The sequence below is a fragment of the Chiloscyllium plagiosum genome, chromosome 17 (assembly GCF_004010195.1).
Source record: "Chiloscyllium plagiosum isolate BGI_BamShark_2017 chromosome 17, ASM401019v2, whole genome shotgun sequence".
Classification (NCBI taxonomy): domain Eukaryota; kingdom Metazoa; phylum Chordata; class Chondrichthyes; order Orectolobiformes; family Hemiscylliidae; genus Chiloscyllium; species Chiloscyllium plagiosum.
In genome coordinates, this window is record NC_057726.1 from 45,881,216 (window position 1) to 45,894,849 (window position 13,634).

The 13,634-nt window shown below is 39.7% G+C and overlaps 1 protein-coding gene across 3 annotated transcripts in view; it reads right to left on the reverse strand.

Annotated features, from left to right (window-relative positions):
• Nucleotides 1–13,634, reverse strand: part of rpgrip1l (RPGRIP1 like) — a 225,429-nt gene that overhangs the window by 16,884 nt on the left and 194,911 nt on the right. For 2 of the 3 annotated variants that reach the window (XM_043706986.1, XM_043706987.1), the window contains exons 25-26: nucleotides 9,234–9,367; nucleotides 5,165–5,209 (exon numbers count right to left, since the gene is read on the reverse strand). In XM_043706986.1, the coding sequence (XP_043562921.1) occupies nucleotides 5,165–5,209; nucleotides 9,234–9,367 (179 nt within the window). The remainder of the gene's footprint in view (nucleotides 1–5,164; nucleotides 5,210–9,233; nucleotides 9,368–13,634) is intronic. The other variant, XM_043706988.1, reaches the window with a different exon arrangement.

Here is a 13,634-nt window from a genome sequence, read left to right on the forward strand (position 1 = left end):
TCAGAGAGTAGCAAAGCTGTTGATGTGCTGTATCTGGAACGCACTGCTTGCAACAGTTGTAGACTTGCCAACTTTACAGGCATTTAAATGGTCATTGGATAGGCATAGGATGAGAATGGAGTAGTGTAGGTTTCAGCTTGGTTTCACAGGATAATGCAACATTGAGGGCCGAAGTGCCTTTACTGTGCTGTAATGTTCTATTACAAAGTTGCATGCAATCTTGGATAAAACAGAACAATTGTCGTTGTTTCACACTACAAACTCGGCATCCAGGCCACCAATTCCATACCACATAATAATTGTCACAGACTAAATCACTGTTCTCAACTTCTTCATAAGCTCAGCCGAGAGGGTGGAGAGATAAATGGGTGAGGAATGGGGCTGGGGGAAAGATAGATGAGAGTGTGACAGGTAGGTGGAGGTGGGGGTAATGATGATAGATCAGAGAGGAGGGTGGAGCGGATAGGTGGGAAGAGAATGGACAAATGGGACAGATCATGAGGGCGGTGCTGACTTGGAAGGCTGGAACTGGGATAAGGTGGGGGAAGGGAAATGAGGAAACTGGTGAAGTCCACATTGATACTGTGTGGTTGGTGGGCAAGGTGGAAGATTTTTCCTCTAGGCTGTAGGCAGGTTAGCCACTTTTCTCTCAGACATAGAGATGTACAGCACGGAAACACACCCTTCGGTCCAACCCGTTCATGCCGACCCGGTATCCCAACCCAATCTAGTCCCACCTGCCAGCACCCAGCCCATATTCTTCCAAACCCTTCCTATTCATATAACCATCCAGATGTCTTTTAAATGTTGTAATTATACCAGCCTCCACCACTTCCTCTAGCAGCTCATTCCATACACACACCACCCTCTGTGTGAAAAAGTTGGCCCTTAGGTCTCTTTTATATCTTTTCCCTCTCACCCTAAACCGATATCCTCTAGTTCTGGATTTCCCACCCCAGGGAAAAGACCTTGTCTATTTACCCTATCCATGCCCCTCATGATTTTATAAACCTACAAGGTCACCCTTCAGCCTCCAATGCTCCAGGGAAAACAACCTCAGCCTATTTACCCTCTCCCTATAGCTCAAATCCTCCAACCCTGGCAACATCCTTGTAAATCTTTTCTGATCCCTTTCAAGTTTCACAACATCTTTCCTATCGGAAGGAGACCAGAACTGCATGCAATATTCTAAAAGTGGCCTAACAAATGTCCTATACAGCCACAACATGACCTCCCAACTCCTGTACTCAATACTCTGACCAATAAAGGAAAACATACCAAATGTCGTCTTCACTATCCTATCTACTTTCAAGGAGCTATGAACCTGCACTCCCAGGTCTCATTGTTCAGCAACACTCCCAAGGACCTTACCATTAAGTGTATAAGTCCTGCTAAGATTTGCATTTCCAAAATGCAGCACCTAACATTTATCTAAATTAAACTCCATCTGCCATTTCTTAACCAATTGGCCCATCTGATCAAGATCCCATTGTAATCTGAGGTAACCTTCTTCGATGTCCACCACATCTCCAATTTTGGGTCATATGCAAACTTACTAATGATGCCTCCTATGTTCATGTCCAAATCATTTATATAAGTGATGAAAAGTAGTGGACCCAACACCGATCCTTGCGGCACTCCACTGGTCATAGGCCAGTCTGAAAAACAGCCCTCCACGACCACCCTCTCTTCTACCTTCAAGCCAATTATGTATCCAAATGGCTAGTTCTCCCTGTATTCCATGAGATGTAACATTGCTAACCAGTTTCCCATGGGGAACCTTGTCGAAAGCCTTACTGAAGTCCATACAGATCACGTCTACTGCGCTGGCCTCATCAATCCTCTTTGTTACTTCTTCAAAAAACTCAATCGAGTTTCTGAGACATGATTTCCCATGCACAAAACCATGTTGACTATTCCTAATCAGTCCTTGCCTTTCCTAATACATGTAAATCCTATCTCTCCGGATTCCCTCCAACAACCTGCCCACCACAAATGTCAGGCTCACTTGTCTATAGTTCCCTGGCTTTTCCTTACCACCTTTCTTAAATAGTGATACCATGTTACCCAACTCCCAGTCTTCCGGCACATCACCTGTGACTATTGATGATACAAATATCTCAGCAAGGGGCCAGGCAATCACTTCTCTAGCTTTCCACAGAGTTCTAGGAGATACCTGATCAGGTCCTGGGGATTTATCCACTTTTATGTGTTTCAAGACATCGAGTACTTCCTCCCTGTAATATGGACATTTACATACTTAACAAATTCTTCTCCATCTAAACCCATAACATTATGGCAGTCCCAGTCTATGTTTGGAAAGTTAAAATCCCCTACTATAATAATCCTATTATTCTTACAGATAATTGAAATCTCCTTATAAATTTGTTTTTCAATTTTCTGCTGACTATTAGGGGATCTATAATAGAATCCCAATAAGGTCATCATCCCTTTCTTATTTCTCAGTTCCACCCAAATAACTTGCCTGGATGTATTTCTGGGAATATCCTCCCTATGTACAACTGTAATGTTATCCCTTATCAAAAATGACATTCCCCCTCCTCTCTTGCCTCTGTTTCTATCCTTCCTGTGGCATTTGTATCCTGGAACATTAAGCTGTCAGTCCTGTCTATCCCTGAGCTATGTTTCTGTAATTGCCATGATATCTCAGTCCCACGTTCAAAACCATGTCCTGAGTTCATCTGCCTTCCCTGTTAGGCCTCTTGCGTTGAAGTAAATGCAGTTTAATTTATCAGTCCTACCTTGTTCTCTTCTTTGTCCCTGCCTACCCTGACTGCTTGACTTGCTTCTTTTCTCAACTGTACCAGTCTCAAATTTCCTTACTATCTCCCTCGGTCCCACCACCCCCTACCTTACTAGCTTAAATCCTCCCAAGCAGCTCTAGCAAATCTCTCTGCCAGTATATTAGTCCCCTTCCAATTCAGGTACAATCCATCCTTCTTGTACAGGTCAAGTCTACCCTAGAAGAGATTTCAGTGATCCAAAAATGTGAATCCCATACACCAGCTCCTCAGCCACACATTAATCTGCTCTATCTTCCTACCCTGACTAGCTCGTAGCACCGGGAGTAATCTAGATATTTCTACTCTTGAGGACCTCCTTTTTAAATTCCTGCCTAACTTTCTATATTCTCCCTTCAGAATCTCATCTTTTTCCCTTCCGATGTCATTGGTTCCAATGTGTACAATGACCTCCTGCTGGTCCCTCTCCCCTTTGAGAACATTCTGCACCATCTCTGAGACATTCTTGATCCTGGCACCAGGGAGGCAATATACCATTCAGATTTTTCACTGCTGGCCGCAGAAACATCAGTCTGTGCCTCTGACTAGACAGTCCCCTAACACAATCATTGGTTTGGAGGAAAACATAGCTGGTCTAATTAGTTTGCAGATGATACAAAGACTGACAGTGTTGCAGATAGTGAGGAGGATTGTCAGAGGATACAGCTGGATATAGATCAGATGAAGGCATGGGCAGAAAAATGGCAGATGGAGTTTAATCCGGACAAATGTGAGGTGATGGAAACAGGGGAAATTACACAGTGAATGGCAGAACCCTTAAGAGAATTGATATGTATAGGGATCTGGGTGTGCAGGTCCACAGATTACTGAAGGTGGCAGAGCAGGTAGATAAGGTAGTAAAAAAAAGGCCTATGGCATGCTTGCCTTCATTGAAAGGGGCATTGAGTATAAGGATAGACAAGTTAGGCAGCAGTTTTATAGAACTTTAGTAAGGCCACACTTGGAATATTTTGTACAGTTCTGATCACCAGATTACCAAAAGGATGTGGATACTTTGCAGAGGGCATAGAAAAGATTTATCTGGATGCTCCAAGGTATGGTGGATTTTAGCAATGAAAAAAAGTTGGATAGACTAGGTTTGTTTTCACTGGAATGCAGGAGGTTGAGGGGCAACCTGATCAAAGTTTAAAAGATTGTGAATGACATAGACAGAGTGGAAAGTATGTGGCTTTTTTGAAGAACAGAGGGGCCCCTAGGCTCAGAGGGCCAAAGGGCCTGTTTGTGTGCTGTAGTGTTCTTTCTTTTTTCTTCTTAAACAGACAATGCTGGTATTGCAAAATATGGCTTGCATTAAATGCAGTTTGGGTTGACTAATATCCCGTAACCTTTGCTCCATATAAAAATCAGATATAATCAACAATTAGAGAAAACCCAAAAAACATAGAAAATCTGTGAAGAGCAAAACAGAGTTCAAGTTTCAGATCAATAATCTGTCATCACATCTCGAAAAAAAACTTCGGGACAACTTTACTGCAAGTGAAATGGGGAGGGTGGAATAAACAAGGGAAGGTGAGTATAAGGGTGGAAGACAGGTGAATTTAAATGACGAAAATGTTCATGGTGCTCCACCAAAAGAATCAAGAATGCAACAATTTTAAAATGTATGGGTCTGGGGAGGGGTGAATGGCAGAATCATTAAAAGCAATCATTCAAAAGTCAAATAAAGAGGAAAACAACAGAGGGAAACTAAAGCCAGCAAAGAAAGAAAAAAAAAGGTGGAGGTTCTGATCAGAAATTGTCAATGCTAAAACAAAAGATGAAAGGTTGTTTCCTGAGCTGATGTTGCGCTTCACCGGTACACTGCAGGAGGCTGAAGACAAGAAGGGAGCAAACAGCAGAATTTATCTGTACCTAGAAGCTTGGGATCACGTTTCCTTTTAAGATTGATTCATGTAATATGGACATTGCTGGCTAAGTCAGCATTTATTGCCTAGACAGCAGTCAACAATCAACCACATAGCTGTTGGTCTGGAGTCACATGGAGGCCAGACCAGATAAAGACAGTTGGTTACGGGAAGAAAACCGGGACATTGGTGAAGCAGATGGGCTTTCCCTAGCAATCAACAGTTTCAAAGACATGCAGATTTTTATTGAATTTAAGTTTCACCACCTTCCAGGACTCAAATCCAGTCCCCCAGACCAATACCTGGGTTTTGGATTAATAATGTAGTGATCGTACCACGAGGGCGTTGCCTTCCTTTCTGTCACTTGCAGACAGAATTGAGATGTTCGGTAAATTGATTACCCCTTCTACATTTGGTCTCCCCCGGTGTAAAGGAGGCTGCATAATGAGCAGAAAGTACAGTAAACTAAAATGAAAATCAAGTAAACCAATGTTTCACCTGGAAAGTGTATTTGGGTCCTGGATGGTACACTTATAAGCGATGCTGTGAGAAAGAAAAACAGTAAATTAGAAGTGAATCAGAGAAAAGATGGGATCTTTATAATGCTGAAATGAGAAGGAAGGGGAAGGTGTATGATGCTGCAGGTGGCAGAAATGATGGAATAATCCAATGAATACAGAAGTTGATAAAATGAAAAGTAAGGACAAAGGGAACTATTCATTGTTATGAGAGAGAGAAAGGAAGGGGTAAGAGTGGATGCATGTAAAATTGAACAAATATGGTCAAGTGCCCTGTCAATCCAAGGTTGGAGGGGGAGCAGTAATACTTAACAGAAGAGAAATAAAGATATCTTGAAATTGCTAATATGCAAGGTTACACCATGCAGATGGGATGGAGAAGGAGAAACTGGATGATTGGAATAGAAGCAGAGGGTGAGCTACTGTAGTAAAGGTAGCCATGGATGTTGGTGAACTCATACGGAACATTGATGAATAGGCAATCCCAAAAATAGAGACAGGGAAATCTAGAAAACAAAGAGTTAGAGACAGATCACATGAAGGTGAGAGGAGAAAGAAAACTGGAAGCAGAATTGCTGAAATTTTTTAGTGCAGTTAAAATTAGTAGACGTCAACATAGCTGAAAATGTAGAGATGAGGCCATAGTAGAAATGGAGCAAAGAATGGTCCATACATTCCACAAAAAGAGACATAGTTGGGACTCTTGTAGACTCCCAGAACACCTATTATTTGGAAGAAGTGAGCAGAGTAAAAGAGAATTAGCTCAATATGAAAAGAAGTTCGGCCAGGCAGAAGTGGATGAAAACTGGTAGGGCCTATGTGATCTTCATGGATGCCTAATCTCACCACTTTACTACCTCCACCATAAAATCTAAGGGTTTTCCACCTCTTCTTCAAAGGGAATGTGACTTGGGTCAGCAGGTCAGGTATATATTTTCAATAGAAAATACTTTGCACTTTCCCCTTAGTTAAAATAACTTTGTCTTAGTAGAAGAAATTATGTCTTTGTCTTCAGCTCGCTGACATCAACTGTACCAACCCTCAAGCTGCTTAGGGTTTGCTCAACTTGTGACAGAGATAGAGTCTGCTAGAGAGTAGCTCCACAAATCAGCATCCTTCTTGGTTCCAGATTCTGATCTGGAGGTGCCATAGTTCAGAAGTCTTTTTTCTGAATTCTGTTCCAGTTTCCAGAGATGGCAGGAATGCTGGAAGTGTGATGTGGGAAAATGTAAATTTATCCTCACAGGCTGCTGAAGTAACCCCCACAACTACGTCAACCTGTAGAGACAGTGCTAGTTGGTTCCTTTGCTATGGTTAGACATATATTGTTAGAAGTATACCTGCTGACAAGGAAAACGTATCTTTCAGTGAATGACTTTGGCTTCTGATATTCTAGGAGAGAGGTCTGACGATAGTGTCAAAAGCACAGCACCAGCGAGATGTGAGAGATCAGAGGAGAGCTGGAAGTCTAGCATCTTGGATTGGAAGGTCTAAGCTCAACCTTACTCGCCCACTGTAAATTAAGGCCCTTAAATGGCCAATTAGTGACCATTTAAGGGCCTCATCATTTCTAGGCTGTAATTAATTTAGGTTTGGACAGTTTACCTAAATGGTTAACCAGCACTAACAGTCTGACAATTTCGGGGATGGTCTCTTAATTTGCAGTCATTTGTGCATGATTGAGGGATTAGACCAAAGACAGCAGTGTGGCTGCTGACAGCCATTCTCAGACCTTGCTTCTGACCCATATAGTTCCCTGTTTCATCACAAAAGCACCAAATAGCAATGTATTTCAAATGGGTGATCCTTTGTCCTGAGAATCTGGAAAATATTGTTACGACAGCTGCTTGTACCTCTGCCATGGCACTGCTGAGTTTTGGAGCTGAAAATGGTAAGATTCTGGCCTCGGATTTTCTTGAGATTTGGATGAAGTTGACTCTTGTTTGACAGCATAAAGGGTCAAAGACATTACACGGTTAATTTTGTTCAGTCAGAGACTCACTCTACAAGTTATTTCTTTTCAAAGACAAAAAAATGTAACAGCTCATATACATTGCAGAAAGATCTCAGGGAGGAGATGTGTGTGAGAAAAAGCATGCTTCAAAGAGTCAAGAGAGCTATGCAGCTACTTCATCAATGCCTTTACACGATTATTTGTGGGACTGCTAAATTTGTGGTGATCCAAGTGACCTACCTTAACTTTAGTGTCACAGGTTAATTTGTCATGGGTGTTATTCAGGGATATATTTGTCATGCCATTGTCAAATGTTACTGGTATACTGGAAAATTCATTCAGCTTAGCATTAAACAGCATTTTGAAGCAAAGCCATTTTTATCATGTTGGATTTCCCAAAATATAGGATACTGCATTTTGACAGTTGGTTGGCAACATCCATAATGTTCAGGGATGAGTAGGTTAGGTATATTAGTGAGGGGTAAGTGAAGAGTAGTGGGATGGGGGAGTGGATCTGGGTGGGTTGCTCTTATGAGGGTCAGTGTGGACTTGTTGGGCCGAAGGGTCTGTTTCCACACTGTAGGGAATCTATGATTCTATGCTAGCTCCTGTAGTTGACACATTCAACTGTTTTACATAAAAATTGCCAGGGTTGGAGGGTTTGAGCTTTTGGGAGAGGGTGAATAGACTGGGGCTGTTTTCCCTGGAGCATTGGAAGCTGAGGGGTAACCTTATAGAGGTTTATAAAATCATGAGGGGCATGGATAGGGTAAATAGACAAGTTTGTTTCAAAAGGGACCTAAGGGGCAACTTTTTCATGCAGAAAGTGGTGTGTCTATGGAATGAGTTGCCAGAGGAAGTTTGCAGTCTGGTACAATTACAACATTTAAAAGATATCTGGACAGGTATATGAATAGGAAGTGTTTAGAGGGATATGGACCAAGTGCTGGCAAATGGGACTAGATTAGGTTAAGATATTTGGTCGCCATGGACGAGTTGGACCGAAGAGTCTGTTTTCATGCTGTACATCTCTGTGACTCGAAGAGATGCCACTTGCTTTTCCAAGATATGACAAATGTCAACATCAATTTTGCATTTCCTAAAGGTTGTCATGATGTGTCCACCCTGAGAATTATAATCTTCCTGAGTTTTTCAAGCCAGAGTTGACTTGTACAAGTTTCTACAAAAGTTGTCAAACAGAGTATTTTAAGTTATCTTTAATTACAAAGATTTCAAAAGTAAACATAATGTGGAATGCACCTTTGGACACAATGCTGATGTAAGCATGTTAGGTCACAATGTTTATGATTGTATGATTCACCCCTTTTATTAATTTATAAACAAGGTGCAAAATCAATCTGACTTATATCAGTAACTATCTTTTCACAGATGAGAAATATTAATAATTTAGTATGAACCAGCACTAAAGCTTCCACTCAGATGCTGCAAGTTAAGTTAATATTCTAAAATCAGGCCATTTTAACAAAACAGGAAATGAATAGAATAACAGGGTGATTGACAAGGTTATAACACTTTGAGGAAGTTCTGATGGTATCATAATATAAAGCAGAATACCAAAAGTATTTATGAATGAAATGAAATTTAATTATTTAAAATCATTTACACACTTTCCATGGCCTATTAATGCTGATATAGCTTAAGATTTTAAGGAGAAATTATACTATATGGTATAGATTCTCCTAGAAAGAGAGGTTTATAATTCATGACATAAAAGTGAATAAGAGCACTCTTGCAATTAAATAATGCATAGAAAGGAAAGGCAAATTAGCAATCATTTTTGCAGTGTACTCTTCAGAGATCTGGGCACTATGTGAAATAGTGTGGAGAACACTGATGTCATCTTTTCTAAACCATTTGAGTAGTAACACCAATATTAACTAGTAATGTATATGTCATGGTGCCAGCCATTTTTGATGTAAAATCATGTGTAGTTTTGGTAGACTAATTAAAACATTTGAAATCAATTATAACAAAGTACAAACAACATTTCAAAGATCTACAGAACAGATAAAAAGAAACAACAGCTGAAGCTCTGTAGCTTTAACTCTTAATCTCAAATTTTCAGTGTACTTACTGTCAATGTCCTGTTCAATAATGTCTTCTTTCTTTTGGAAAAGCTCTCTCAGATTAACATATGCAACGCCAACATCTTCACACTCCAAGTCTTGCTCATCTTCGGGTGGATCACTGACTATTGTAAATTTTACACTAGGGAAAAAAATAGAAGCAAAGATTTCAAGAAATGTCCCAATGGAGGAAGTGGAAACCTGACTTTTATGTGAAGTTCTGATCTCCACACAATAAATGCTTCAAAAGACATGCCTTCTAAATTTTTTTGTTGGTTGTTTTGATTCCAGTTGCTGTTATTATTTGACAGCTCAAATCCCAGAATGAAATCTGCTTTATAGATCATATTTGGTTTTATTTTTATTTAATAAAATGGCCTTTCATTGAAACACAAGCTGGCAAGTCTATAGATTTGGTTTTAACAATATAATAAAATTATGATATAAGAGAAAAGATAAAATGGAATAAACCAAGCTATTTACATACATCACAATTTGAAAGATTTGGAAACACGCAATATAAATACAATCTCACCTATCCCACACTGTCACTTCACAGAACTCAAACACCAGAGAGAAATCCCTTTTCTATCACATCTATAGGTTTGACTTAACTGTTTTTTTCAATTCCCTGGCTATCATCCCTGTAATAATATCTCTTTAACATATGAATATAATACACACTGAACTCTTTGTAGTTTGGCATACTCACAACAGAATTCACATTATTGAGTTTCTTTTTGATTTGTTAAGTTCCACTGAACCTTGCTTTTAAAGTTCCTCAGAGAAGGGTGGCAACACTAACATCTTGTCCCCAGGAATAGCCTTTCTTATCTGTCTTTTTATCTGCTTTAGTTTTAATTGTTTATAGAAAACTCACATGTTTTGATCAGTTTTTATCTGAAATTTGAAATATAGGTTAGAGGCATCAACTTTGAGCTTGGTTTTGCCAATTTTCCTTGAATTACCTCATTCCCATATATTTGTTCATAAGGAGTAAATCCTGTGGACTCATTATGAGTGTCCCTAGTGGCAAAAAGTAGCAAAGGAATTCCCTTATCCCAATTATTAAATGGTTCTTGACAATAGCTCTAATTATGGTCTTTCTAATGCACCTTGAAATGGTGTGGACTCGACGGGAAAAATGGCCTGCTTCCACACTGTATAGATTCTATGAAATTGTGGTTGATAAACAAAAGGTGTAAATTACCTTATTCTCCAAATAATGATCATTTTATTGAATATTTGTAATGTAAAATTTGAACCTTGATTTCATTGTACTCCTCCATATAATTCATATCTTGTAAAAAAAACTAGTACCTTTGCAGTAATTTTTCCTAAAGGCCCTGTTTCAGGAAATCTCATGGAAACATTTTCAATTGTTAAATTAATTCTGCTTCCGATTCATGGCTTTCGATTGGGATCCTATTCAGTTTTACTGCCCTACTTCAAAAGCTGCTATCAAATTAATAATATAGGTTTAATTGAGGGTTAGGGTTTCATTGGTACCTGATATGAATGGCACATCTGGCAAAATACGAGCACATCTCAATGCAATCCTGGCCAATAAACATGTTTTAATAATCTATACTGGATTTTCTTAATACCTAACTGACCTGCCATTAGAATTTCATGACAATTGTAATGACACTCAGGTGGGACTAGCATCTGATGGACCACTGTCCATTCTTCACTGGCTGGTATTTGAGGTCATGATTTGGAGATGCCGGTGTTGGACTAGGGTGTACAAAGTTTAAAAACCACTCAACACCAGGTTATAGTCCAACAGGTTTAAGCAGAAACACTAGCTTTCAGAGTGCTGCTCCTTCATTAGGTGATTGTGGATACTAGTGTTAGTGGGTCACAATCACTAGTATTCTTACATAGAGTTGAGAAAGGACACCACTTTGACTGGGACAACACATCCATCATAGGACAAGCCAAACAGAGACTCGCATGAGAATTCCTAGAAGCATGGCATTCCAACTGGAACTCTATCAACAAACACATCGATTTGGATCCCATCTTTCACTGTCTGAGAAAAAGAACACAAAATGACATCATCAACACCGGAAATGGCATCACTACAGGAAATGACATCGCCAACCCAAGGAAACCTAAACATGTACTGTAAATAGAAAGTGGGCCATAAAACCAATGCTTCACCGGAGGCTCACTGATGATGTTACCTGGTATGGTGATGAAACGTCTGAAAACAAAGCTTCCAGTTCAGCGAGCAAACTTACATCCAAAACCTCAACCTGAGCTACAAGTCTTCTCCAAACTCAATTCTCTCTACTGTCATTTACATTTAAAAAAATCTAATAACTGAATTTCTAAATTATCTCCTTGCTTCATAAACTCCTTAACCTCCTCTGTAATTCTATGCACCAAAGATCTAGTCACAACACAGTCAGGAAACAATCCAAGATGTTCCTCCTTAACATTTCAGTTTCCTCGACCTCCATTGGTTGTCCTACCACCCTTGGTCATATCCTAAAGTAAAATTAATTCCTTTTATAGGAATTTGTTTCACTACTCCCAATACAATTTCTCCATTTACCAATGATTTGGAGGTGCCGGTGTTGGACCGGGGCGGACAAAGTTAAAAATCACTCAACACCAGGTTGTAGTCCAACAGGTTTATTTGGAATCACTAGCTTTTGAAGCACTGCTTCTTCATCAGGTGTTGCTGATTATAACTTGGTGTTGTGTGATTTTTTAACTTTGTCCATTTATCAAATCACTCTTTAATCCAATTCTGTAGAATGAAACTATAACCTCCATGTATACCTCCAATAATTTCTCCTTCACTAACCCCCGAGAAGATAAATAATATAATAGCCAGCATCACTGACTTTTATTGATTATATCCTTAATTCAAAACATACAGAAATAATTCCCCGTTTGTGATAAAATAATTAAACTCTCCTTGTCAATGTTTAAAATATAATCTTCATGACACTCCTGAGACATCTCTCCATTCGGTCTTCATTCTTAGGAAATATGCTCTCTTTAAATTACCACTACAGTTTTAATACCCACTTCCTTTCCTAATGAGCCTTTTCTGAAGGTTCCTTAGACATTCTGACTTAATAGTGGTCCCGGTTTATGAGTTATAGGGAGAAGCTGAGAATTGGAGGCTGCGGGGTGACCATATTGAGGTTTATAAAATCATGAGGGACATCGATGGGCCGGATAGTCAAGATCTTTTTCCTAGGGTAGGGGAGTCCAAAACTAGAGGCCTTAGGTTTAAGATAAGAGGGGAAAGATTTAAAAAGGAACTGAGGGGTAACTTTTTCATACAGAGGGTGGTGCTTGTATGGAACAAACTGCCAGAGTAAGTGGTGGAGGTGGGTACAATTTTAACGTTTAAAAATTATCTGGATGGATAAATAGGAAGGATTTTGAGGGAAGTGGGCTAAATTCTGGCAAATAGGATTAGGTCAAATTGCGATGTCTAGTCAGCATGGACGGGTTGGACCTGAGGATTAGTTTCTGTGTTGTATGACTCTGACTTACAAATATGCATAATTATGAACAAGATCCCACATTAATATTAATTTTAAAGATTCAATATGTGATTATTCATTCATACATATATGATTAGCTATTTTATATTGTACTGTATTTTGTTCTGACATGCGTACAAATTGATTACAGATCATTTTCAGAAATGGAACCCATTCGTAACCTGGGGACTGCCCCAGAGCCTTATACAGCCCTAGCCATACATTTCTGCTCTTGTATTCTAACCCTCTTAAAATGAATACTAATATTGTATTTGCCTTCCTGGCTGCCAACTGAACCTGTTAACCTTATAAGAATCCTGAACAAGAACTCCCAAGTCCCGTTGTTCTTCAGATTACTGAAGCCATTTCCCATTTTGAAAATAGTCCACACCTCACAATTTCTCACATTGTATTCCATCTGCCATTTCTTTGCTCTCTCCTAGCCTGCCCAAGTCCTTCTGCAGCCTCCCTGCTTCCTCTGCACCACCTGCCCCTCCACCTCTGTGACATCTGAAATTTTAGCAACAATGCCCTGAGTTTCTTTGTCCAGATCATTAATGTACAATGTGAACAGTTGTAGTCCCAAAACGGACCCCTGCGGAACTCCACTAGTCACTGGCTGCCATTCTAAAAGACCCATTTATCCCCACTCTCTGCCATCTGCCAGCCAGCCAGTCCTACTTCTATGCCAGTACATTATCCCTAAGTTGTCATGTTATTTAGCAGCCTCCCGTATGGCACCTTGTCAAATACCTTCTGGAAACCGAAATACATCACATATACTGGCTCTCCTTTGTTTAACTTGCTTATTACCTCCTCAAAGAATTTTAACATATTTATTAGGCATGACCTCCTCTTGATGAAACCATGCTGACCCAGCCTTATTTTACCATGCAG